General features: G+C 33.1%; 3 protein-coding genes across 4 annotated transcripts; 2 read left to right on the forward strand and 1 right to left on the reverse strand.

Annotated features, from left to right (window-relative positions):
• The first annotated feature begins 11,020 nt into the window (after nucleotides 1-11,020).
• LOC18032270 (protein PHR1-LIKE 3) lies at nucleotides 11,021-17,637 on the forward strand. 2 transcript variants are annotated; one of them, XM_024180753.1, is made up of 6 exons: nucleotides 11,021-11,534; nucleotides 15,545-15,621; nucleotides 15,724-15,778; nucleotides 16,231-16,309; nucleotides 16,395-16,464; nucleotides 16,814-17,636. In XM_024180753.1, the coding sequence occupies exons 1-6, from the start codon at nucleotides 11,342-11,344 to the stop codon at nucleotides 17,258-17,260; spliced, it is 921 nt and encodes a 306-aa protein (XP_024036521.1). In that variant the 5' UTR covers nucleotides 11,021-11,341; the 3' UTR covers nucleotides 17,261-17,636. The 2 variants fall into 2 exon arrangements, with proteins under 2 accessions (XP_024036521.1, XP_024036524.1); XM_024180756.1 differs by lacking the exon at nucleotides 11,021-11,534 and adding an exon at nucleotides 11,804-14,942 and having other exon boundaries at nucleotides 16,814-17,637.
• Nucleotides 17,638-17,882: 245 nt separating this feature from the next.
• Nucleotides 17,883-20,530, forward strand: LOC18033157 (probable calcium-binding protein CML22). Its single transcript, XM_006420841.2, has 5 exons — nucleotides 17,883-18,224; nucleotides 19,318-19,557; nucleotides 19,654-19,850; nucleotides 19,966-20,140; nucleotides 20,247-20,530. Exons 1-5 carry the CDS (start codon nucleotides 18,221-18,223, stop codon nucleotides 20,354-20,356), a joined length of 726 nt encoding a protein of 241 aa, XP_006420904.1. The 5' UTR covers nucleotides 17,883-18,220; the 3' UTR covers nucleotides 20,357-20,530.
• A 78-nt stretch (nucleotides 20,531-20,608) lies between these two features.
• LOC18033095 (receptor like protein kinase S.2) lies at nucleotides 20,609-23,649 on the reverse strand. The gene has a single exon (XM_006420842.2). It carries the CDS (start codon nucleotides 23,329-23,331, stop codon nucleotides 20,827-20,829), a length of 2,505 nt encoding a protein of 834 aa, XP_006420905.1. The 5' UTR covers nucleotides 23,332-23,649; the 3' UTR covers nucleotides 20,609-20,826.
• Between the last annotated feature and the right edge of the window lie 4,296 nt (nucleotides 23,650-27,945).

Consider the following 27,945-nt stretch of genomic DNA (forward strand, 5'->3'; position numbering starts at 1 on the left):
ATACTAATATACTACTCATTTAATCAAAATTTATAAGGCAATCTCTAAGTTACATCTATGTTGCGTTTACTTACTAGATTAAGGAATCGAAATCCGTAATTAAAATAATTGACAATGTTTACTTCACAAAATAAAATCAGGAATCGAAATCATGGAACCCACCATAATTTCGAAATGAGGAATGGGAGACTAGGTGTTGGCTTAAGTATTGGTGGCACGAATGATGCGCAATGCCGAGCCCCAACCCATACTGACACTATCCATGGTGCATTCTGCACTATGGAGACCCTGAGCTCCCTTTGGTACTCATAGTCCGCCCCATTCCCAAGATTGACCATTTTGTCCTCCTTAAAATTTCAAAATATTTATTTTGTCCTTATTTATAATTAATTAATATATTAATAACAATAATTATTAATAATTATAGTTTTTGAATACATAATCACAATAATTAATATATAATAATCACAATAACTACCATATATAATATATTATTGTTATTAATTAATATACTATTATAATAATTATTATAATTGGTTCATATTATTATTAACTAACTAATATAACTATTACTATTAATTAATACATTAATATATTATTAACAATAATTATTAATAATTATAATTTTTGAATAAATAATCCAATAATTAGTATATTATTATTACTTAATTAATTAATACACTATTATAAAAATTATTAATTTAACCATTATAATTAATTTATATATTATTATTAATTAATATAATAATAATAATTAATATAATAATAATAATTATTAATCATTTTTATAATAATAAAAATCACAAATAATATAATAATAGTTATTATTATAATTAACTAAGGACATTTTAGAAACTTGAAACAATTCAACTTATTTCGATTCTGATTCCAAGATAAAATAAACAAATCAATAAAATTTCAACCAATTTCTATTCTGATTCTTATAGTTTAAGTAAACAATTTATTTTGATTTCGCGAGGAACCAATCTTATATTTTTACTTTAGTTTGAATAGTGGTAAGTTATGCTAAATGTAATATAGGGACACTCAATTTATAATTGATAAAGTATTGGTGGTTCCATGATAAAGCTTGAGCGAATGGATTTGGCAATCATCTGTCCGATGAAATTCAATTGACTGATGGAAATTCTTCTATGCTATGGTGGAATTGGTCCACAAAAACTATGATATACTACTATTGTTTATCGAATGGTCCATGCCCCAACTCTTTTGAAAGTTGACTTTATGCATATCCATAGACAACACAATCAAGCCAAGCTCTACTAATTATAAACTATTAAATTATGCTTAAAATATTGAAGAAAAAAGGACAGCAGCCAGCAAGCGACCTCCATTTACTCATGTCTCTTTCTATGGACAGCTATGTCTGACCAATTATTTTAGCATTAATCTGGGTGGAGGGGACCCTAATTGGATCAATATGAATCATAGATATTAAGTTATTAACTTTGCATTTCATTCAATAAATCACTCAATTAAAATATTGTTTAATTAGTGTAGTACACTTGCATTATGGAGTCGGCTCTACCAAAAACACTTAATCATTTATTCGCTTCTCATTAGGGGTCAATGGAGCTGAGTATTAAGTTTTTAAATATCTACAATAAAAATATTTATTTTTTTTTAGTTAGTTTATCACAATATGTTTGTTGGAAAAATATGCTCTTTAAAAGCATATGTGTTTATTTAATTGTAATAAATAATTTTTCTGATTAATAAAATAAATGAGGTATTTTATTCAAATATCTTAATTGCATTAATATTTGTATTAAAGTCCATTTAATCATATTATATGTATTTATGTGATCACCATGTGAATTCACAGAAGACATAAATACAAGTTATCTTATGATTAAATAAATTTAGTTCGCAGTTGATAAATAAAGTTGGGCACTTTATTTAGGTATAAACTGTAATAAATTCATTGAATGATTTGTCTTAATCATGTATGAATTTATTGATGTAGTACGACTACATTGAACAGGATCACATATGAGATTTAATTAATTTTGTAATAACTGTCAGACTTATTAAATCTCATAGGCGTTGATTTTACTGTAATCTTAATCTTGAGTTAATTATGATTTCATGATTGTAATTGTTATTCCATTTGAGTTACCAATGGGCACGACACATCCTTGTGGTCAAGATTACCCGGTATCTTGGTGGGAGCAATTATGAGTATTGGAGTTATGAATTAACAAAATAGAATTTGTACAACACATCTCTTGATGGGTTTTCGGCACTTGATCATAGAATTCTCTGACCAGAGTGTGTCAACATATTTAGTATGTTGAAAATGATCATTAGAGAAAACTAGTAAGGATCAAGGAATAAGATGCTATTAAATTGATTGGACAGTTGAGATATCAATTTAATTAACGATGTGGTACAAAGGATTGTGCAGTAAAGAAATCAATGTGGCTTGGGACAAATTATTATTCGAGCATACAATTATGGAAGTCAGTTCCAATCTTTTAGTGGAGTAGATTTGGAATTAAATAATTGGGCTAGTTTAATTACAAGCCTAATTATTGTAGCCACTATTGTATGTTCCCAAATGATCCCCGGGTTAGCTCATTTAATTGACTGCACCACTACTGGACTAATAAGTAAGATAACTAGCTATTTGGGTCAAAAGCATAAATATATCATTTAGTGGGAGGCTCCATTTAATTAGCTTTTGTGTAAGGGGACTTATGTTATTTTACAAGGTGGGTCCCCTATTGAAAAAGCAAAGAACGTGGGTTTTGTTTTTTGATTATTTGGAGCCTAGGGTTTTCACTAAAGGGTAATATAAAAGGCTTATTTTTCTCAAAAGAAAGTAGGGTAGCCACTTTATACATATCAGAGAAAAAGATTTTTCTCTCTATTGTTGAGAGAAAAATTTTCTCGTGCTAGTTGCTTTAGTAGTGATAAAGGCGCCCACACGTCAAGTGCAGATCGAACCTGAATCATAACCTGGAAGATCATTGGTGACAGTTCGTGATCTAACAAGCGTTGTGGTGACGGATCGTGATCTAACAGGAGTGGTGGTGGCGGATCGTGATCTAGGATCCTAAATTACTTCAGCGGAAAAAGCCAACTCGGATTTTCAAGGTACGATTTCTGGATTACGTATTCCTATATATTATATGAGAGCAGTCCTTAAAAGGTTTTATAAAATTTTAAAAACCTGATTTTTTCCCAACAATGTTATCATACTCGTATTTTATTATAAACCAAAATTATTGCATTTTTCTTATAGTATGTATGTGCTTATATATAAGAACGTTGAATCAAAGTGCGAAATGGAGACATAAATATGTATAAATTATATATAAAAAAAGTAATTAATCAGCTAAGCAGCATAAAATGATCTGATCCTTTTAATTTTTTTGAAGTTTTTTCCTTTAAAATTTTGTTCTTGTTGTTGATTAAGGTATCAAACACGCCTTTGCCTGCATAACTAATGATCATACACTTCAAATGCATTTTTTTCTTCATGCATGAATTTCTTCTTCTTCTTCTCTCTCTCTCTCTCTCTCTCTTTTCCTTCTTAACTTTAGATATTAAAGCAAGCATGCTAATGTAATTTTTCAACTATTTCCCAAATTAGAATTTTATGAATCTAGGTAATAAAGTGTTTTTTTTTTTTTGAGTTAGAATGATATCATTGATATTTATTATCTGAAATCTATCAAGATCAACTTATACTATTTCTATTGTGGCACAACCAAATTTATTATTCCTACATTAAGATATAATTGTAGAGTTTTAAACTCGTTTCCTTGAAAGAATGAACTATTGGGCTAAAAGCTTAGTAGCATAAATAATATGTTCTTAATAATTAAAAGTTTCTTTGAAGTCGTTTATTGGCCTACCGATTTTTACAATTAGAAATCGTTTAAAACCTTGGATTATTTTTTTACAATTAAAGATGTCACTATCTCATGGATCAATTGAATTACTTGTTAGTTAATTCTTATAACATGCATAAATTATACGAGCACTTTTCCAATCAATAAAATTCTTGTGGAACGAAATTACTCATGGTAATTATCTGGCAAAAGTTGATCTCCTCTTAAGTTGGATTAAAATCCATTAAAAGTTCCTTTTACTTTTAATTATAAAGTATAGTGACCTATTCTAAGATTTTGAAAAATGTTAAAGAGAAACATCTAGAAAAACCTTGTCAAAAAACTAAACCTAAGTTAATTAATTAATTTATGGGATTCATCAATATGAATACTAGTCTCTTATTAAAAAAAACTCAAAATTAAAATAAAACCTTATACTTATATATTTGATGAAATATTTGAGATAAAGAACTCATTGCCTAGATTTGGCATTAATTCAGCTATGACTCTCATTTGATTTTGTCAGCACCATGAAGAGAACTAGAAGCTGAGCTAGGCATTGCGTTGCATGTTGCATAGTAAGAGTGCGTTTGGTGATACACTGTGTGTTTAGGGAATTCTAATCCCGCAAGTAAAAATATCAAATAATATAATAAGTAAAAATAGATGGAGAATATAAACCTATACTAGGGAAAAACTACGGCTGCCAAAGTTGACAAGAGAAAAATCCACAATGTGAAAAATTATTACGGTGACTCTAATATTTTTCTTCACACCCAAAACTCCAATAACACTCAATCTCTCAATACACTTATTGTTTCTCTTACACAAAAAACTGTCTACTTGGAGAGAACTAATTATTGTGTTATGCAAATAAGTGAACCCAACCTCCCTATATATAGTGATTATTTCTTGTAGGAAAAGTATTCATTTTCTTATACTAGTAGTATTATTACTTGAATAAGTCAAGTCCCAAAGAAAAAATTACTTATTCCTTAAATATGATCATACTAAAAAGGAAAATATCTCAGGAAATCTTTATTGAAAAATAAGGCATATTTCCTAGCAATCTTCACCTTGTCAATTTTTTCAATTAGGCGATAAAACATGATCCGCCATGTAGCCATATAACCATGTCGTCTTCACCTTCTTTACTCCATCAAAACCACACTCGCATAGGGCTTATAAGAATCACTCCACCATGAGTATAATCTTATCCTCTATCCAGCAACCATAATCCTCTACACTGAGAATTATCATACTCCACCTTATCCAGAGTACACATATTAGGCACATGTCGATCACTTTGCTAAAAATAGCCATTCTCATGTTTAGTTTCCTTGAGAGTCCTTGGCCATCAACATAAAATTCTACCACACACTTTGCGTAAATGTCAAATCATGTCTTGTGTGCAAATCTTGTAGACCTGCTAATAGTAACACATCCTTTTTCCTGGCACTAGTGCCTTGCCATGAGGATGTCTTCTTCATCTATCACAAGGGACCATTGTCTCCCACAATGATGAGAGACTTTCCGCTAGTGATACAATCACTATCTTCATATACTGACTTGGAGCCACTCACCAAACTTAGTCCATTTACTTTCTGACAATCCCTTTCAAGGTATCCTAATTGTCCACATGCCCAGCAGACTCATTTCTTCTTCAAGTTATTTTTCTTCCAATTACCAACTGTCAATGCTGAAGCATCAGAAACTTCATTACTTCCACCACCCGGCCTTCTTTCTTCTGAAAGTAGAGTACTAGTAAATTCTTCAAGATCCACAGTGTCTTTCCCATACATTAAAGTAGGCAACAAATACTTGTAGAAAGTTGGAAGAGAACATAATAGCCTAAGCGCCTTGTCTTCGTCTTCAATTTTACTGTAATTGCTTCTAGTTATGTCGCGATGCCATTGAGAACACTAAGATGATCAGAAATTTTTGGACATTCAATCATTCTCAGCGTGTGAAACTGCTCCGTAAGATACAAGCATTTAGAGATGCTCTTTGTTTGATACAATTTTCTAGCCTCTCTCAAAGTTCTTTTGACGAAGGAATCTTTCCTACATAAGCAAGAACATTCTTTACTAAACATAATCGTATGGAACTTGCATATCTTTCATCTAATTCTTCCCAATCTTCATTGCTCATAACAAATTTTCCAGAGTCACTGCAAGAAGCAGGGGATGGTTTGCCCTTCAAAGCCTTGTGTAGCCTAAATTGAATCAATAGATTCCTAACTTGAATTAGCCACAAGGCAAAATTGATTTTTCCATCAAACTTTTCAACCTCAATTCTCATATGATTTGAAAATTTGTTTGCAAAGATAATTACTCTGCAGAACAACCTTTACTCTGATACCACTTGTTAGGGAATTTTAATCCCGCCTAACGGCTCAAGATCCTGCAAGCAAAAAGATTAAACAAATAATAACCAAAAATAGATGGAGAATAAAACCAATCACACAACATAAGAAAACTCTTATATTGGAAAAAAACCACGGCTACTAAGGACGACGAGTAAAAAATCTACTATGTGAAAATTTATTACAATCACTCTAATATTTTTCCTCACACCCAAAACCCTAGTAATACCCAATCTCTTAATAGACTTATTATTTCTCTTACACAAGAAAGACTGTCTACTTACAGAAAACTAATTGTTGTGTTATGCAAATAAGTGAACCCAATCTCCCTATATATTGTGATTATTTCTTGTGGGAAAAATATTCCTTTTCTTATACTAGTAATATTCTTGCTTGACTAAGTCAAGTCCCAAAGAGAAAATTATTTATTCCTTAAATATGAATCTTACTAAAAATGAAAATATCATAGTCAATCCTTATTGAAAAATAAGGCATATTTCCTAACATTGTGTTACATTACATTGTATTAGTCGTATTACATGAGGATAAATTGTATCAAGTTATAATATAATACTATTTTTGGTGAAGTATAGGTTGTATTATATAAAATAATATTATTTTATACTTAAATTAAAATTATCTAAATTTATTAGTATTTTACATTATTATTATTAATTTTTATAATATAAGAATGATTTAATAATATGCTATTAATAATATAAATATTACAATATTATTTATATAAATAATTTACTGAAATTACAAATATAACTGTATGTTGTTTTATTAATAAAATATAACTCTTTGTTAAATTTTTTTTAAAGTTAAAAAATAGTTGGATCTCATCTCCAATTTTACTTATTGCTTTTAGAAACTCTGGGGTTGAATTCTAAAATAGCAAGAATTTTAATTTTTTTGTTACTTTAATTTATATTTAGTGGGTTGATTTATTTTTATAAATAAATTATAAATAATATAAATATTTTTCTAAAATAATATAACATTGAATTATAAATTTATTTTTATTAATGTCTAATATAATTGTTTAATTTAAATTTAGTATTTTAGTAAATAATAGATGATCAAATAAATTTTATAAATTTATTTTATTTATTAAATGATAAACGATTAAATAAAATTAAAATATTTTTATGCATTTAAAGTAAAATAATTAAAATGATTTTATGTAATGGAAGTAAGATAATGTATTATCATTTATTTATTGAATATTTAAGTTTATTCCTATCTTATATTATTATTTCAATTAAATTTTTATTTAAACATAAATATAAATTAATATTTAATAAGTTTAAATTTACTATAATTTATTAAATAATAAAAGTTAAATGATTATGTTAAAAATATGAACAATATTTTAATACAATAAAACCGAAACTAATACTCCCTATGCATTTATTTTATAGAGCTTTCATAGTGATCGTGTATTAGTAATAGCCACTTCCTTAATGTGATATAATGCAATTAAAATTTGTAACCAAACTTAGTTTGACATAAGAATAATATTTTAATATATTATAATAAAGTGTAATACAACCTGACAAAGGCACTCTAAATACAAAAAGTTCAACAGCAAAGGTTACTCACAAACAATACTACTATTAGCATATCAGAGATGCAGCAAGCTGTGTAGGGTGCTTCTGCTTCTTCCTGCATGAAAGCAAAAGCAGAGGGGAATTGGAAAAAAACGATAATAATGAAAAGCGAATTGAAAAGAGGCGAGTCGTGTCAATCAGACAACAGCAACAACAACCGCAAACACAAGCAACAGCCCCACCACACTGGCCATAACCCACAGGGCCACTATAATTGGGAAAGGATAATTGGTTCGAGAGCAAAACAGCATAATTTTTGTCTCTAAGCGCTTTGTCCCTTCTCTCTGCGTGTTTTGATTTTTAATAATTGTTATTTTTTTGCCCTTTTCAATGGAGTCATTTCTTGATCTGCCTCAAACTTGAAAAGCAACCACAACTATTTGATCATGGTGGTAGGGACAAAGAATGGCCGCCCTTGTTTTTCTGGCCTCCTATCCATTCAGTCTCTCCCCTTCTCTCCATTATCCAAATTAACGGCTTAAACAAAAATTTTAATCATACCCAGAAAAAGAAAAAAAAAATCATGCAATTTATTATTAAAGATAGTTAATGTATATCGATAATCTTGTGGGTAAGGGCGGTTATCTTCTCACGACTGATATGATATCGTATGCTGCAGTCTGATTAATTTATAATTTTAATTATATTCACTAAAAGTTAAAAAATTATACCAATAAATCTAGTGCCCGTTTAATTATTTCCTATTTAATGTAATTAAAAATTTAGTATAGAGTAAAAAGGGTGGTGTTATCACGGATTTATGTCACTTTTAAAGAATTTTTGTTAGTTTTTTTATTAGTTAAGATGTGCATATGGTAGCAATTTAATAGAAGAGATTGTAAAATATTCTCTCTATCTTTAGATTTAGGATGGCTTTGCTCAAGTTGTAGATAATTTGATTGAATGTTCAAGTTGTAGATCACTTTTGAATTTGAAATTTTTTTTTTTCATAACAATTATTATTACATTTCTTTTGATTGAATGTTCAAGTTGTTGATAATTGTATAATTTGAAATAGTTTGACTTTGCTCGGACTTTAATTGGATTTTTTTTTAAATTATAATTGCAAATTGCAAAATAGTTGTTTTTTTTAAAAAAAAATTGTTTCTTCCCCATTTTGTTATTTATCCTTTCTGGTATTTAGGACGATTTGCTTAAATAGTTTGTCCTAATCATTATTAAGTTTACAGGAAATTGTATTTATTTTCGGTTAGATATGATTACAGATAACTCTTTAAAAATTAAAAAGAATTAAATTTAAAAAAATCCAAATTAATAGTAACCCTCCATTATTGAAAGAGTTGGTAGATGAATTGACTTATAGTTGTCAAAAAAGAAAAAAGAAAAAAAATTGATGCCTACTATGGTCCACGTAATACCCCCTATAAACCCATAATTTCATTGCTGCCCATGAATGCAATCCCCTACTAAAATTGAGAATATAATAATTATTGATGGGACCAATATTAATAAACAAGAATAGAAAATGTGATCCGAGATTACGTGTCAAAAATAATAATACTACTGCACATGTATTAACTCACAATAAAATCATGTTGCATGATATAATTGAAAGAACAAATAACAAACAAAATATATGTACAACCAATAAGAATAGAAAATGTGACGCTAATAAATAACCATATATTTTAATTTTCACTCATTCAACCCCTATAAAGTATCAATAGTTTGTATCCATAAGTTTGTAAATGTAATATACTAAAAATTCTCAGATATTCAATCTATAATCTAATACGACATGAAACTAGTGAATGAATGGGATTTAAAAAATTAAAATAATTAAAATAAATGATTTTGTATAAAAAACCATAAAATTAATTCACGTTAAAAGAAATAGTTTTTTTTTTAAGTAAATTTTTTTTAAAAGGCGGAGCATTGGGTAAGAGGTAAGGTCCAAATGATTTTTTTTTTCCTCCTATCTCTCATAGTATTTGAACTTGAATGGTCATCCAAATAAATCTGTGTAAAAATCATTCGGCCTTACTCTTAGAGGTTAAAAAAAAAAAATGCTTATGATTTAAGGGTTGTATAAACTCATATATCTAAGAGAAATTGTCAATTTACTCTTATTGAAATCAATATATATCACTTACCCCTATTGCTAGTTTATAATATTATCCTTATTTTTAAATGTATTTTTATTCATATTACTTATAAGTTAAATAAATTAAAAAAATTTAAATTAAAAAAGAAAGCTTAAAATTAAAAAATTAACAATATGACAATTTTCTTGTACTTTTTGTAATTTTTTAAAACTTTTTTCTTATAATAACCATAATTTTATATTTCTAAGATAAAATATCAAGTAACTGATTTATTTATCCCTCTCTTTTTTTTCTTTGTGTTAGGATGTTTTAGATATTATAAAAATAATAGGGAAAAATGATATATCTTAATTTAAAGGGAGTCCCTATGTTAAATTTCATGTAACATACACCACCCATAAGAACCACACAGATTGTGGGACCCACATAATTGTGTGGTTCTTGTGGATTGTGTATGTTACATAATCTTAATTTAAGTAAAAAAAAGTTGGTAGTGTTTCTATATTTTTATTAAAATATTATATATATATATATATCCACAGACATATATAATATTTTATCATGTGTGCTAACTAGTTTATTTGGTCTATTCACATGGTGAAATAAGTTCTTTAATATATTATAATTAAAAAAATGATATTTTAAAATAATAATAACATAGTGAATGATGAAATGACAACACTGAAAAAATTCCTTCGATATATTTAATCAAAAAATAATATTTAAATGCAGCAATGACGCAAAAATAATAGAAACGAGAGCACTGAAAATAGTACTTTAACATGTTATAATTAAAAAAAATGAAATTTAAACATATTAATGACACTAAAATGATAGAAACGATAATACTTTTAAAAAAACACTAATTTAAAATATTATAATAAAAAAATGATATTTGAACACGATAATAACACTCCAAGGATGGAAACGACAATACTGTAGAAGAACGGTTTGTCGTTTTGGTGGACCGCAAAGTGTTGGGTGTTCTAAGCAAAACAATTCGGATATAAAATTGTTCAGACAAGGAAATCTCAAGACAAGACATAACACAAATACTTTTCATGTTAAATTTATTAATTTTTACTAAGACAATAAAAAAATCGAAGTGCCAACCAGATTTCACAAAAAAAAACCCGTACAGAGACAGCCACAGAGAGAGAGAGAGACACACACACACACACAGACAGAGACATTTCACAGAACACATCGCTGTCTCAACCTCTCTGCTTTCAGCTCTACATTGCCGCACACCCCTTTTACTCTCTCTGTCTTTCTCCTTCACTCTCTCTTTCTAACCTCAGCTCAAGCCAAAGCTGAAGCTGAATCCTTGCTGGTGAAGCTCAAAGCCCTCCTTGCTCCTCCTTTAATCTTCTCTCTTCGCTCGCTCACTCGTCTTGATTTCTTTTTCGAGATACTGCATTCTTGAGTCTTTGATAGATGTACTCGGCGATTCACTCGCTGCCACTGGACGGTGGCCACCCCGACTTTCAAGGGGGCCCCCTCGACGGCACCAATCTCCCCGGCGACGCCTGCTTGGTCTTAACCACCGATCCCAAGCCCCGCCTCCGCTGGACCGCTGACCTTCACGACCGCTTCGTCGATGCTGTCACCCAGCTCGGTGGCCCCGACAGTAAGTGGTTTCTCTTTTTCTTTTTTCTTTTTTTGGTTTTTTCTGGTTTATGATGTTCTTTTTTTTTTTTTTGAAGTAAAGATTAAATTTACCAACAAACACACACTTCATTCTATTTTATATTTGTTTTACTAGTTTCCCTCCTGTCTATTTCTTTATACAGTGCTTTGTTGATTTAATTATTTATTTAATTAATTCACGTTGTTAATTAATAAACTGTTATCTCTTGAATGATTGGATTTATATTAGGTGGGTGGTCGGTTAGCAGTTTTGTTCTTCTTCCTTATACAAATTTTACAGATGCAATCATTAAAAACTTGAATTTGTTAAATTTTTTTGGGATTTTCTATATATGATAGTTTCTTGTACTAATTCTTGGTCCTTTATGGAATATTATGGAGTCTTAGAATTCAGCGATTAGGGCAAAAGGGTTCATGATAGATGCAGCATCCATTTGTTGATTCAATTATTGTTAAAGTTGAATTAGAAAAAAATATAACCATGGGATTGTTACTCTTCCCTATTTAGTGGGAAATTAATTTAACGCCATTACTTGTTGCTCTTTGTTCTGTGAGGATGATCACTTAATTTAATTTTTTAAATCCTTTTTTACAAGGTAGAAAAATGTACGACCAGGGTAATAATATTGCAAAGAACTGCTCTTAGAAATGCAATTGATGTTATTGTCATTATCTTTCTTTTGTGGGGTAGTAACAAATGACCTGCCTTGTTGAACAACTTGGTTCGGTTCGACATCAGGACTATTGTTCAATCCTACGGCTTTGGTAGTTAGGAAACTTATGGGATATAGCATCCCAAATATGTGCCCCCAAGGGATTGGACCCCTATATGTTGACTAGAAACCGAACCTCTCAACAACCTAACCTGGAGTTTAAGTGCCTTTTTTGTTCAAAAAATGTTTTTAAGGGAATGCACCTACCATTTTATCTCCAAACACATTTGTCTATTTGAGCCAAATGCTAAAAGACAAATATAAAAGCACTTAATCATTTGAAAGGACCTTTGAAAATATTAAAAGCATTATCTAATCCACTAAAAGCTGAATTAGTTCCCTAATCCACTATGAGCATTGCCTAATCACTTTGGTGTTTTGCGCTTTCTATTCTTCGAATTTAGGTGTTATTTAATTATTCATGGACTCTTGAGTTCATTGTGTGATTATGTTGTACTTTGACCTCGGAAAAAATATGGCCAACGGGACAAATAATTATTTGGAACCATATAGTTCAATAATGTTTGCGGGCGTGGTTTAGCTGTAGGACAAGGCAGAGGGATCATGGCATTTTGTCTTGGTCTGCGTAAGAATATTCTGTTATTCCTGGTGGATTTGGAGAAAAAATCTGTTTCATCTTCTGCATGAAATATTTTTTTGTGGATCTGCAAGCTTTATGTTTGAAATTTATGTCTAGCTTCTAAATTTGGAATAGGAGGACAAATGTTGCAAGCTTTCAGTTTCACTGTTTATTTATTTATTATTCCTCAAAGCTTTAATATGACGTAATATAATTTAATTCTTTGAAATTGCTATCTTAAGTAGTCTGAAACTCCATGACCTTGTTGGATGATTGTCCCTGATGCGGCTGCATATAATTTAATGGTGAATCTGTGAAACTTTGTTGAGTGAAAATTTGTCAAAACACCGAGCGAATTTGGGTAACCTAACTTTGCACTAAGCTATCATCAGCATCATTGTTAGCAATTGTTCACTGACGCGATCCGTAATAGAAACCATCATTGCTACCACGAGCTTAAACAGTCAATGGTAAGGAATTTTCAAGCTTTCCAAACTTAACTTATCATCTTTAGAAATGACACACAAGGATAGTGGAATAAGGGACTGAAAGATGGGAAGCAAGAAATGGTAAGTTGTAGTTGCCAATGGTGGCGGATAAGAGATACATGTGAATTTTTGTCCCTTTATTTTATCTATCTAGATGATAAAGGACAGTCCCTGTAAAGTTACAGTACTCAGGGGTTATTCTTCGATTGATGTTTACCTCCCAAGCTTATTGGAAATCTACTTAAGCAGTAATAAATGCAATTTGCTTCAGCGAATAACGTCAAAAAATCTTTGATCACATCCTTGTTATTTGGAGGATATTGTCATTTTGACCAACTGTGAAGAAAATAAAGATGTATAATGTGGTGTCTACTTACTAGGCCTGCTGTTATTTAGAGGGAATTGCTTCAGAAACTTTAATTTTATACAAGCATAAAGACCATGGGAGTTTGCTGAAATAGAGGAAAGTTTCTCTAGTTATTCTTAGTGTGGTGACACTTCCGTGTCTAGATCCTGTCAAAAGGCATGGTAATAGCTGAATGGTTTTAGGCTTATTTACACAAGTTTCAGAGCTTACTGTTCCAGAAAGGAGTTGTTTGGATATGACACCTGACTTTTTTTTGGTTGTTGCCAAGGGAAGTTAACCTAAGGGGTATTTAATGTTGATGGAATGGTAATAATGATCAATTATGATGTGAGTAATTGATTTTCAAGGCTGCTTTTATGAGGTCCGCATAAAGCACCTTCCTAAATATGGGGTAGTGAATTATATGTTCTTAAGATTGGATGACTGGAAAATTTAATTAATATTTGCTAACTTTTGCTGAATGTTGTGTCAAATGATGAATTGACAAGATCTTCTAAGTAAGCATTAATAACTTGTCTCAAGATTCTCTGCCTTCGGTCAACCTATTGTAGTGCTGGAAGTCATTGTTCAATTTACCTAGTAATCAATTGTCTCACAAGTTAGGTGAAGTGATAGTCAGTTCCCAATTTTATGAGAAGCCTACAAAATATGATGCGCTATCCGCCTCTTCTACTTATTGCCCTCTGTCAACCCATTGTGGTGCCGGAAGTCATTGTTCAATTTACCTAGTAATCAACTGTTAGGTGAAATGATAGTCGGTTCCCAAGTTTACGAGAAGCCTCTACATATGGTGCGCTATCTGCGCCCTTCTAATTATAGATTGTAGGCAATCAAATAGATTGGTCGAAGCACTATTTGAATGCAAATGGACAAAGATGTTAATGGATTTCAAATGAATATCTTGTATAAAATGGCAGCTGTGAATAGAAAGGTTCTGACTTTTCTATTCATAGAAAAGCATGCCCTCAGCTTTCAACATAATTGATGCACTCCTTATAGCCTTAATACTTGCAAGTATTACTGGGGCATTTTCAATTGGAAGCATAAAGCTGTACCAGAAAATTCTCTATAAAAGTTAATGATGCTGCTTGAGATTGGATGTACCATTGGACTCTTTGTAGTTCACTTCTCATGCTACAGGTACCTCTATTTCATGGGTATGAAATGGGGACATTTCATCAGAAGCATAAGAGGGGTCTCAACAAGAAGCATAATGTATGGTGCCACGTCGGAAATAAGGGTACAATTAGTTGTTTTTATAGGTAGTGCTGATTTTGTCTTCTTTGTTTACGACCAAATGCAGTTTGTAATTTGTCATGAACATGAACAGTGCCCCAGCCTTAGGTGGAATTGCTGGAGTTATTTCTAGAATAATGCATGTTAAGTCAAATAGAACTTCTCCGTTGTATGCTTTTCTGTTGTTGACATTTTCATGTTGTGAAGCCCCATGCTCATAGATCTCATTTGAAATAGTAATGCAAAGAGAAAAAAAGAAGTCTTTCTATAGATTTTGCGACGGATTAGTGACATCTAAAGTACAAGGTGTGCATGTTTGACTTGTCAAAGCAAAGCAGCCAAAATATACCTTCTGAGGCACCTCCAATGAGCATGCTCATGCTTAGGCCTAACATGGATGATGCACCTGAAAGCAAGAGGCAAATCTGTGCATGGCCTTAAGAAAACATTGTAATCTCATAGTTAATTCAAGAGGAGTTGTATTCCAGTTGTGTTTACCCAAGTATTGCACATTCAATGGAATTGGTTTTTCTTATACTAGAGATCAAATAATTATTTGACATTAATCTTTTTCTTTGTCCTCATTCTTTTGGATTTGTGTCTCAGAAGCAACACCCAAGACTATCATGAGAACGATGGGAGTGAAAGGCCTTACCCTTTATCATCTCAAATCACATCTTCAGGTTGTTGTTGGCACTTTTTCTTTTAAACAACTCATATAAGTTGTTGCAAATATAATATGCTTTCGTGTATTAACATTTTTTCTCCCCCTTTTGTACTTTCAGAAGTACCGCTTGGGAAAGCAAGCGTGCAAGGAAACGACAGAGAACTCCAAGGATGGTATCTTTCTTGGTCTTTAGAATGAAGAATGATTTTAATATGTTCTGCTATGGTGCATGAAACTTCCTGTTGCATTTTCTCATTTCGTGTAAATCATATGAAAGGACATTTTTAAAAATGCCACATGACTATGTAAGTGAGGAACCCATAGATAAGATTCTCCCCAAAACATTCTGGCAGTGTATCTATAGTATCAGCAGTAAGAAAACACCATATTTGTCAGGCTTTAGGGATTCTGGGATTCAAGATAGTTTACTAGAATGATTTTGTTTTCCATTTATTTTACCTCTTTTCTTATAAAATTTCTTTTCATTCGTTTTCCTCTCTCGGTACTCTTTTTCTTTCTCGGTGGGCCAGATTATGTTGCTCTAGAAGGCAAGAACTGTTAATGACTTTTGAGACAAATAGATGTGCCTGAAATTCTTATTTATGTTGTGTGGTTGGCATTGCAGTTTCTTGTGTTGCTGAAAGTCAGGACACTGGTTCATCAACAACATCGTCAACCAGAATGGTAGCGCAAGATCCAAATGAGTATGTTATCATCCTTGCGTATTAATTCCGAAACTTATCCATTTCTGCATGGTAGCTTGAGTGCTGCATTTCGTTTTTCATATAGTGGTTACCAGGTTACTGAGGCTTTGCGAGTACAGATGGAAGTCCAACGAAGGCTTCATGAGCAGCTGGAGGTGAGTTTCCTTTATGTCTTGGTTGGTAGATACATAGCCTTTCTGTTTCTGTCAACCATCTTAATTACTTGTGCACTTTTCTTTATACCTCTTCTGTGGATGAGAGAAACAAAACTTCACAAGCCACTTTTTGAGGATATCACCGTAATACCATTGGGGCTTTAACATAATTTGGACAAAATGTGGTAGAACATTCTTGGCATACTGTCTGGCAATGGCTTATTAAGCAATCTTTAGTTATAAACATGAAGCTGAGTTCTTCCTACTAAAAAGATTTATTTTCTATCAATCATTTATCCAGTTTGATCCTATTTAGTTGAATCATTTACTATGGTTTTATCCCCACCAGGTTCAGCGACGGCTCCAACTCCGAATTGAAGCGCAAGGCAAATACCTACAGTCAATACTTGAGAAAGCTTGTAAAGCTCTGAATGATCAGGCCATCGTGGCTGCTGGGCTTGAAGCTGCTAGAGAGGAGCTTTCCGAACTTGCCATCAAAGTTTCCAATGATTGTCAAGGGATGGTCCCTCTGGAGAACATAAAAATGCCATCCATATCTGAACTTGCTGCAGCTCTAGAGAGCAAGAATGCTTCCACTATACCAGTTCGAATCGGTGACTGTTCTGTTGAAAGTTGCTTGACTTCAACCAGTAGTCCAGTGTCCCCAATGGGTCTGGGTTCACAGGCTGCTGCCATGAAGAAGAGACCAAGACCCTTGTTTGGTAATGGAGAGTCATTGCCTTTGGAGGGAAACATGAGGCAAGAAGTAGAATGGGTGATGCCTCATATTGGATGAACAACAAATTGGTTGTATCTTAGAAATGGAAACCCATTTTGACTTTTTCTTTTTTCTTTCTCTTGTCTAGTTAATCTAAATGTCTCCTCCTGTGTCAACTTTATCATCAGTGGTCTGTATATTCCTAAAGCAGACGATTTTGGATGTGGGGATGCCTTTAATTTTATGACATGGAGTTGCCTCATTCAAAAGTTTTTCAAGTACTTTTCCTTTTGGGGTTAGTGGAAAGAGTTGTTTGAACTTTTGACATCATTATTGAAAAACATAGTGTTTTTCAATGGATTCCCTTTGTACATTGAGCTATGTTCTAGAAGACTCTGTGTTCACTGATTTAGAAGATAATCATCCGGTTCTTCAAATTGCCTATGAGCAGTGTGTTGAAATGTCCAAGCTACATTTATTTATTGATGATAAATTCATACTCTAGGCGTGACAGCGTTGCACTGGCAGTGATAAATAGTCTAGGCGTGACTACGTTGCAATAACAGTGATAACAACCCTGTTATGAATAAACTAATGGAAATAAAAGATAATAATAAAAAAGAAAAAAAAATCTCAAATTTTGCTATTACAAGGTTATCTATATAACTACTGACATGCGACATCACAGTAGTTACAGCTACGGTTGGCGAAGTTGCATTGAGCGATAGGTACAGTCCAACTGTCCAAGTAAACTATATTCTTAAGAATGTGATGTTATGGTTATTTAGGAAGGAGTGAGGCAAGAGTTGTAAGGATTCTGCTGATGCTTTCTTCGTCGTCAAAGGCCATAATGGCATCTCCACTTTTTAGAGAATCCCGTTTTGCTTAATCTTTACTCCCTTTTTCTCCAGCTTTCCACTCGCTAAATTCTCTTTTCGTCCTTCCTTCCTCATTATGCCTTTTTTTTTGTAACGCTTTTCTTCTTTTGAAAGAACCACTTGCCTCCTCTATCAAACCACATCTCCCCCAAAGATTTCAATGGGTGAGTTTCAATTTTTTGTGCCTTTCCATTCATTATTTTTGTATTAGTTGAACTTCAATTCTGTAGCTGAATTTGGATTCCTTTTCTTCTGTTGTTTTACACATTGGGATGAGTTTTATGTTCGTCTTCCTTGACCTTTTGCTTATTATTTTTTGCTACTACCGGTAGAAACTTCTCTGTTCATATTTATTTGTTCTTGCAAATATTTATTTGTTCAGGATATATGGGTACTCTTGGAACTAGCAATTTGATTGTTTGGTTACCACCATGCATAAATATGATAAGTGTAGTTGTCTACCTTCTTTGTAATTTTTCTTAAGATAGCGGATAATAGGATCTGTTTGGTCAGTATCATTTAAGTTAGTGCAGTCTTCATAGAATTTTTGTTTTGGGTTTATGTTAGGATCTGAGAAGGATATAAAACTGCTCAAGGAATTCCCTTTTGAAATGCTTTTCATACTTTGCCTGGTTGCCTTCTTCAACAGTCTTTGGTTGAACTTTCACCAGTAATCACCACCAGAACATTTGGATTGTTATTTCTGCTTTTTCCATGATGCAACTTCTTTGGCATTAGAATTATCAAACACAATGACTAGAACTGCAACATCCTTCCACTACCATCACTACTAGTACTAACTGGCATATCATGCCTACCATCCCACGGCGCAATCATTTCCTCAACCTATGGGTTTCACCACGTCATTGTCAGTGCCATTTGCTATGACTGCAATTACCTGAGAAGCGGCAGCTTTGCCACTTCTTAATACTGCCAACTCGTTTCAATATTCCCATTTTAACCATCAATGCATGATGTAAACTTGCAGAATTGAAAAAATGGGACCTAATATTCTTTAATACATAAATAGATTATGCTGTTGAGATTGTAGAGGCATGTTGAAGGATTGTTGACTGTTTGATTTCTTATCTTGAATGAGAGATTATGTGTAAGGTGGATTGTGTCCGTTGATGTACCGAAATAACAAATTTCACTATTCTGCTTTGCTGGCCAAACAGTTCAGATATATGCTTTTGAATTTGTTTAAGTTTCATTCTTTTTTAGCCTATTTCTGATTCTGCTTATGTTATCTTTAAGGCACATCTCACCCTTGCCCTCCTCTGAAGTACTTATCCAACAAAGTTAGAGGCATGCTTTGCCATTGCGGTTCACAAAACAAGTACGCAAGGTTGGATGCAAAGCTTGAGAAGAAAATGATTGAAGTTAAGAAGAGTTCATCTGGACATAGCAATTTCAAATCAATTGACAGTGTAATTGTACGATTCCCTCAGTTCAAAGACGGACTGAAAAACATTAAAAGTGTCTTTGAGCAATATGGTGGGTCATAATGAGGTTGCCTTTTTTTATCTTCTGTGATGTTTTAAAGATTTTATTGTAATTTGACTCCCTTTTCCTCTATTATGCCATCTATAGACAAAGACTCCAATGGAACTATTGACCGTGAAGAACTTAAAAAATGCTTAGAGGAATTGCAACTCCATCTTAAAGAGGAGGAAATTGAGGATTTGTTCAAATCTTGTGACATTGATGGGAGTGAAGGCATACAATTCAACGAGTTTATTGTTCTTCTCTGTCTGATCTATCTACTAACAACGCCCTCTTCATCTTCCGTAAATTTATCGACAAATAAACTCAATATTTATTCTTTTACTCCTTTCTCTCTTTGTAGCCCTCCGACTGAACCTGCACTAATCAGTGTCTTTGATGGCCTTGGAATTGTTTCAGATGTCGAAGATGGGCTCACCTCAGCTCAAGGCCACATTTGATGCTATAGTTGAAGTATTTTTGTTTCTTGATAAAAATGGTGACGGAAGGCTGAACAAGAAAGACATGGTCAAGACTTTGAATGAATCTTATCCTCGGGAGAAATCACCTGCACACGTAACCAGGACTCGATTCGGTATTGCCTGATTCACTTTCTATACTTCCAGTTTTTGTTCCGTTCTGTACTTGTGATAAAATCTTTTATTATTTTTTCTTTTGCTAACTCCTTTGACAAATTGCAGAGGAAATGGACTGGGACAGAAATGGGAAGGTTAGCTTCAGGGAATTCCTCTTTGCTTTGATCAGTTGGATTGGGATTGACAATGATGAAGAAATTGCAGAAATGGAGTGAAGGGATAAGCCAAGATGCATATATTTAAAGAGAAGGGATAAGCCAGGACACATTTATGTAAATTGGGTGATGGTCCAAAATGAGGTCAGACTGAAACACCCCAAGTATATTATTTGTATTATCTCGTGTCCACTATAATATCTTCCCAAATTGTAGAAACATGAATCTCTTCAATAAATTAACTGATAATTATGGTTAACTTCTTTCTTCTTCCAGAATTCTTCTTTTTGCTCTGTTGAAACTACAGTGAAAAAAGTTTTGCAAAGTAAATAATCTGTAGCAGAGATTTCACAAGAATTTACTTCATTTAAGTAAAACACGCTATACATTCCACACTATAAAATCATAAAAAATAAATCCAAGAACATTCTCCTATAATATTATACACATCTTATACCTCAAACAGTCTACAAAACTTGAATACGGTAGAAGGAAGAAAATTTCTAAATAAAAACCCTGTGAGCATGCTTTCACTGTATTCCAAGAGCTTGGATTCTCTTTATCAATGAAAGAGAACACTCATTTCTTTGTTTCCATTCTTCCAAATTTTCGGTCATTTGGCCATCTTCCATGAAGCGTTTGTCATTTCCGTCAAGTATGCTCAAAATCTGCCTCATACTTGGTCTTAATTCTGGGTTGGAGAGTGTGCATGCAATTCCTAATTTTATGAGTCTCATCAGTTCTTTATGATTGTACTCTCCATTCAACCTTAAATCAACTAGCTCTGCCAACGGTCTTTTCCGTGCTTCAAATTCATGCACCCTCTTCACAAGTAGTCCCTCAGGCAGCCGAAAGTCAACTGCCATCTGTCCAGTAACCACCTCGAGCACTACCACGCCAAAGCTATAAACATCAGCCATTGAGGTTGCTTCACCGGATTCTATATATTCTGGTGACATGTAACCAAAAATGCCACGGACCGATCTGTTTCCACTGGTAGCTTTGCGATGGCCTTGATCATTGCGTGTCAAGAATTCTGCGAGGGCAAAGCTGCCAAGCCGTGGGTTCATGTCCGGATCAAGAGTGATGGCAGAAGAGGTTATGTTTCTGTGAATAACTTGTTCATTCCATTCCTCATGGAGATAAAGAATGGCAGAAGCAAGTGACTTGATGATGTTGTATCTGTGGTGCCATTGCAGGATAGAGTGGCCAATTCTATGATTATTATGGAAAAGGAGGTGACTCAGAATGCGAGTTGCTGAATAATCATAGATAACAAGCATCTCCCCTTGCTCAGTGCACCAACCGCAGAGCTGAACCAGATTGCGGTGGCGAAGCCTGGCTAAGTTTTGGAGTTCATTGGAGAATCTTGTTCGCAATGCAGGGCATTTACTCATGCCAAGCCTCTTCACCAGAACATACTGGTGGTTGTCAAGGAAGCCCTGGTAGGCTGTTCCAAAGTCCATTTCTGCCACCCTTTGCGACTCTGAGAAGTTGTTTGTGGCAGAAATGATTTCCTTGAACGATATTTCCCGTGGAGTTTCAACCATAAAGAAACTATTTCGTCGTTGACTTCTGCTATTGTTAGATTTAGATTCAGTGTTCCCCCCACACTCAGCTGTTGCATAAATAGTTTCTCCTGCAGCTGTGACATAATTCGAAGAAGGGGATGCGATTGTTGTGTTTGAGGCAGTTGTATTGGTGGACCTGGTGGTTTCTGTGTTGCTTGTACTTGTGTTGGTTGGTGAGGATAAAGAAATGTACAGAGGGTGTGACTGAAATGATGGGAGAGCTGGCAATTTACCAGAATAACTGCCAGAAACAGCTTCTATAACCCATTTCATGCTAGGTCGAAGATGTGGATTGTGAAGCGTACAGAGTAGTGCGAGATGAGTTAGATGCTCCATATCACAAAGCTTGTAAGATCCATCTGAAAGCCGATTATCCCCTGCTTGTAAAACTTTTCCCTCATCAGACAACCTTCTGATCCAATCAAGCAAGATGATCTGATCATCTGGGTATGTGAGATCGACAGCCCTCCTGCCCGAAACCACCTCCAAAACCACAATCCCAAAGCTGAAGACATCCGATTTTGCTGTAGCAACAGAGCCTTTCTGGAAACTCTCAGGTGGCAAGTACCCTATTGTGCCACCAATTCTAGTAGTCTCTGCCAAATGAAACTGGTGATTTCTCGCTGATGATGTCCTCATTTGGTACTGTAGTTCATGTTCAAGCCACCGCGCCAAGCCAAAGTCACCAAGTCGGGCATTGTATTGGGAATCAAGCATCACATTACTAGTCTTAACATCCCTGTGTATGATCTGAGTTTCCAGCTGCTCATGAAGATAATGCAGTGCAGCTGCTAAGCCTCTGATGATCTTCTTCCTCTGCTCCCAGTTCAAAGGCGCAGCAGCCTCCAAGTTCTCAGGCCTCCGAAACAGTACCCTGTCAAGGCTGCGGTTAGGCATGTAGTCGTAAACCAAAAGCAGCTGGTCTTCGTGCACACACCACCCTCTCAACCGGACAAGGTTCCTGTGGCGAAGATGAGCAACTGCAACCAACTCAGCTGCAAAAGTCTTCTCAAACCGCTCTCCTTTCTCCGCCAAGCATTTCACAGCCACCACGGTTCCGTCACTTGGTAAAACCGCTCTGTAAACTTTGCCAAAACCTCCACTTCCAAGAACTTCATCTTCATCGAACCCATTAGATCCTATATAAAGCTCAGCATAGCTAAAAATCCTCGGATTGTCTCCACCAACCTTCTCCGACATTTGCACTCCTTCCATGTCATGAAACAAGCCGGAATGCTCTTTCCTCGGCGTATTATGATGACAGAAACAAACCCATTTGGCTTCATACAACCGCTGTAATTTATCAGCAATGAAACTCAAAATCCGACCCCCGCAGCCGCGTCCATGTTGTTCCTTGACCTCTTGTTTTCTGGATACGACGTTGTGCACTCGAGACTTCTCATACGGCTCGATCTCATCGACGTCTGCCGGTAGAATGAAACAAAGGCGGTTCAGCTGCTGCATGGTGAATTGGTGATTGCTAGGATAAAACGACTAGTTTAGTAAATGAACATGGAGAAAGAAAAAGGTCGGGGAAGAACATGAAACATGAAGGAGGTAGCTAAGCTATAGCTCAGGCTTTTTCGATGTGTTTCAACTCCATGTTGGTGGGCATTTATTCAACGCGGTTAGGTGTGCATGGGTTGAATTGTGAACCATCAGCCGTCTAAACAAAGGAGCCTACCATGCATGACGTGTGCATGGAAGTTTCTAATGTTTTCATCTTGGCTGCTCTGAGCCAAATCTTTCTCTCAAGTTATGCTGGGAAGAGGAACGGAGCATTTGAGATACGTAACAAAAATATTGGAATACACATTGAAAAATAATAATAATAATAATGTATTCATCGACCCTACGAACTGTAGTTTTGATTCATTCTTCTAGAAATTGTATCAAGAAATTCTTTTGGGAATGATTCCATATGAGAAAATTATTGGTCTGTCTTTTTTAAGCGCGTGAGTCCACGCCGAAGTTTCTTTCTTTTTTTTGTTTCTTTCAATGTCCCGCCCTAAAAGGTTGATTGACGAAAACTTGGATTTTATTTGTTTATTTGTTAGGTCAAAATTCACAAAATGCTCATCTTGGATTTTGTCCAAACTTCAAAAGAGTGTTTAGGTGATATATTATTTATTCATATCATGACAACTAATACGCTAACTTAAATAATTTTCTACCTACTTCTGATGTGAGTGAGAGGGAGAATCAAATTTTGAATTTGAACTATATAATTAGGGATGATAAACTTTTAACATGTTAATGTGACTCTCATATGAAATTAATTTACATAGCGGTCTGATATGAAATGACACAATTATTAATCTTATTAATATTTTATCGCTCATTTATTAATTGGCAATGACTATCTTAGAGCTATTCTAAAATAGAGCACAAATCACAGCCACACATATAAAGTGATAAATAGTAAAATTCATGTTATAACTTTGATTGTGTGATTATGAAAACGTATTCTACCTTAAAACGGTTTCAACATAGCCAGACCCTTATTAATTTTATGAAAATAGAGTTTAAAATTCTAAGCACAACTGTTAATGCCAAGTTAAATTGCTGCTCTTACCTATGTATAAAGATTTCATATGAGATAAAGGTAAATTAATCGTCATAATTATATAAAAGTTGACAAATAATTTGGAAAAAAAAATAACCTCATTCATTCCTAATTAATCATAATTAGGATGATACAATTGGATGAGAGTTTATGGATTAGTCCCTTATGATGAATCAAGTTTCGATCGCGTAATAATGTCATTTACACGTGGGATTGAAAAGATATTAGTGGATTAGAATTAACACCTTATGCTTGACTCCACTAGCCATGGCTTTGCAATTCAATGGCAAGCATAATGACCAATTTGATGATATAACTTGGATTATCAGCACCGAAGACATTGTTGATGATAAATTTCACTTCCTACACGATTCTTTCCCAAAATTTCGTCACATCACCTCAAATCACATCACTTCAAACACCTAAGCATGTTTTCTTTTTCTTTTTAATTCTTTTTTTTTTTAAATGTTTAATTGGAATTACATGGTTGCTTAGTATTAATTGGCTTAATGATAAAATAATCATCTCTTTTTTATCATATCAATATTATAAAGAGTTTTTTTTTTCTTTTTTCAAATTATTCAAAAGCATGTCTAGTGTATTTCAAGATTCCTTTTAGATATCAAATCTGCATCATCAAAGAATTGATTTAAGAAGTTTTTAGATCATAAGTTCTGATTTCTAAATATTAATAAATTATATTATAATTAAAAAAAATTTGAATTCGGTGTTGAGATGATGTGTGTGCTCAATTCTTCATAATCTTTCGTCACATATGTACGTATAGTAATGAGTGACGGATTTAGAAAAATAATTTACCGGGACCTAAATTACATGTTAATTAAATTTTAAAACTAAAACTTTGAATGTATAAAATACTTGTTAATACATTTATGATTGTTCTCGACGTATTTTTAAGAATAAAAAAATGTTTGTGGTGATGACGTATCATTATTTTTAATTATAGTGTAGACTTTTATAATTCTAAAACTTAAAGTTTAAATTTTGTGAATTTATAAATTTATAGGGTCAATTTTAATAGATTTAATGAGGGCTAATTAGAAATCTTAAATATTTTTTCTTTTCTTCTTAGAACTTTTTTTTAGCTAGCGGAAGCTACAGCCCCACTGGTCACTTGGTGCATCCGCCACTGATAGTAATATAGAATTAAGATTTAATTAATTTTATATTCTTATTTAATAATTAATAATTATATTTTTTTTAAGATTAACAAAAAAATTAATCCAGTTCTAAATTTAAATCCATAAAAATACAAATTCAATAATATTGTGATTCCCTTATAGAAATAAATAAATACCCACATGTGTCCCCAGGTGAAATCATCTAATTAAATGTCAAACAAACAAAAAAGTGTCCATTTATCTCATGGGCCTATCAACAATCAACGAAGGAAAAAGGGAGGTGTCAAAGCAAATTTGAATTATCTGGGAACGGCCAAAAGGTGCAGAGGGAGTAGATGGATAGGTGTTGCCAAAAGTCAATTTGGGGACAGGTGTGTGATTGGGACCTCCGGAACCTTGGCCTTTTTCATTTGCTTTGCAATTAATGGCGGCATAAATTTATGGCATTGATTGTGTTCAATTGCAGATTTAGTGCATTGAGGTGGTTTCTGAGTTGGTCGATCGGTTTGTCTACTTGTGTTTGTTTTATGATCTTTAAAGACAAAACAAAAAGTCACATTTTGGGTTGGTACTTGGTTGGAGTTGAGAAGATATACACTTATTAGAAAAATTTGTGAGAGTTGGGTACACTCAGATGTTCTTGTTCCCATTAAATTTTGGAAATAATTTGACACTTTAATGTGATGAATTCAAATTTCAATGGAAAAGGAAATTGAGTCATGCTCAAGTGAAATAGTTAGCATTGATATCTTTTAGACTTTTTGTTTTTGTTTTTGTTTTTTGCCCCCCCAAAAGTGTTAATGCACGTGCCATGTGTGTGTGATGGAAACTAGTTGTTACTACTTACTATTAAGCTAATCCAACTACCTCTTGGATTATTATTTTAAGGACCGTTCACATTTTCATCCTTCCTGCCTTATGATCTACACAATAATGGGGTCGGTGCATTAGCATTATCGTTCATATATAGTGAGTGATTTTTTTTGCTCTTTATTTTATCTATCAATAAGAAATCGAAGGCCATTAATATTGATATGATTGAGTAGGTTAGTTGATAAAATGTCCAATAATATTATTTATCGATAATAAGCAACTGAACCCAGTACTCATCTATGGCGGCAAATAGTAGTTGATGGTGGATTGCCATAATTCTTTTCTTTTTAATCATAGTTAATAGAAAAAAAAAGCATTGGATATTATGTGAATGATTGAAGAAAAATACTAATAAAATATTAAATCTCTTTGAAGAATAATGAAAAATAACGATTAATGGGTGCGTTTAGGAGGAGCCAGGACGTCAGGAGAAGACTAATGTGAACTTTAATTTTATTTGTTATTTTTTTAAAAAAAAACCAATCAGATATATTTTCTCTTGTTGTGTTGCAAAATGGTCCATTTGAAACTTCAGAATCTTTTCACAAAAAATCAAAACGATATTCTAAAAAAAAAAAATTACGTAAATGGTTACCTATCCATTTAAAAATTGAAGGTGAAAATTAAAATATTCAAATTTTAAGGGTACACATTTATTACGTAAATTCAATTGCGGTGAATTTTTCAAAATTTTGAAGTTGTCTAAATAAACTAATAAATATGTAATAACATTATTTTTTATCTACTAAATTCCATTTTCATTCAGAATGAAAATTCAAATGGTAATAGCTAACTCCGTAGCGTCTAGGTTATTGCAAAATTTTTGTTTTAAAAAAAATAATATAATGACGAAAGCATAATTTATTTGATTCAAATATTCTTTTTAATTCCTTAAGATTTAACAATTTTTTTCCTAACAGCCGCACTTCACCCAACCAAAGTTATTAAAATTATCATTTGTATACCCTTAGTTTACTCCATTATCAAAATACTACAATACTTTGAGAGTGTATTAATCGTCCACCCTAAATTGATAAAATATATCAGCCGACCACCAAACTGTTAGTTGCCGTTTAAATATGATAACGTCAGAAGGGTAATCTGGTCTTTTCATATGATACAAGTGATAATTTAAGGATATACAAGTGATAAAAGAGAGAATTTAAGAGTATACACGTGATAATTTTCAAGGGTAAAATCGTCAATTCACTGTAATTCCGTTAACTTTCAAACGACAATTAACGGTTTGGTGGTTGGTTGATACATTTTGTCAACTTAGTGTGAACGATTGATACACCATTAAAGTGTTGTAATATTTTTGATAACAGAGTAAATATAGGGTATACGAATGATAATTTTCCTAAAAAAAAAGAAAAAAGGATCAGAGGATGACATAATCAGTGATTCAATTACTGCTGCGAGGATTAGGTTACACAAATTATTCTAAAATTTCTACCCAAGTTTTTCTTTTGCCTTGGCGGAGGGTTTTGAATTTTG

The sequence above is a fragment of the Citrus clementina genome, unplaced genomic scaffold (genome assembly GCF_000493195.1).
Source record: "Citrus clementina cultivar Clemenules unplaced genomic scaffold, Citrus_clementina_v1.0 scaffold_9, whole genome shotgun sequence".
Taxonomy (NCBI): Eukaryota; Viridiplantae; Streptophyta; class Magnoliopsida; order Sapindales; family Rutaceae; genus Citrus; species Citrus x clementina.

What these genes read in the sequence shown, in the direction of transcription:
- LOC18032270 (XM_024180753.1), top strand. Translation starts at nt 11,342, where the DNA reads ATGTACTCGGCGATTCACTCGCTGCCACTGGACGGTGGCCACCCCGAC. An exon ending in GACAGAGAACTCCAAGGATG is followed by an intron (nt 15,779 to 16,230) that starts GTATCTTTCTTG and finishes TTGGCATTGCAG; the next exon opens with TTTCTTGTGTTGCTGAAAGT. An exon ending in GGCTTCATGAGCAGCTGGAG is followed by an intron (nt 16,465 to 16,813) that starts GTGAGTTTCCTT and finishes TATCCCCACCAG; the next exon opens with GTTCAGCGACGGCTCCAACT.
- LOC18033157 (XM_006420841.2), top strand. An exon ending in AAGTGTCTTTGAGCAATATG is followed by an intron (nt 19,558 to 19,653) that starts GTGGGTCATAAT and finishes TGCCATCTATAG; the next exon opens with ACAAAGACTCCAATGGAACT. An exon ending in CAACGCCCTCTTCATCTTCC is followed by an intron (nt 19,851 to 19,965) that starts GTAAATTTATCG and finishes GAATTGTTTCAG; the next exon opens with ATGTCGAAGATGGGCTCACC.
- LOC18033095 (XM_006420842.2), bottom strand. Translation starts at nt 23,331, where the DNA reads ATGCAGCAGCTGAACCGCCTTTGTTTCATTCTACCGGCAGACGTCGAT.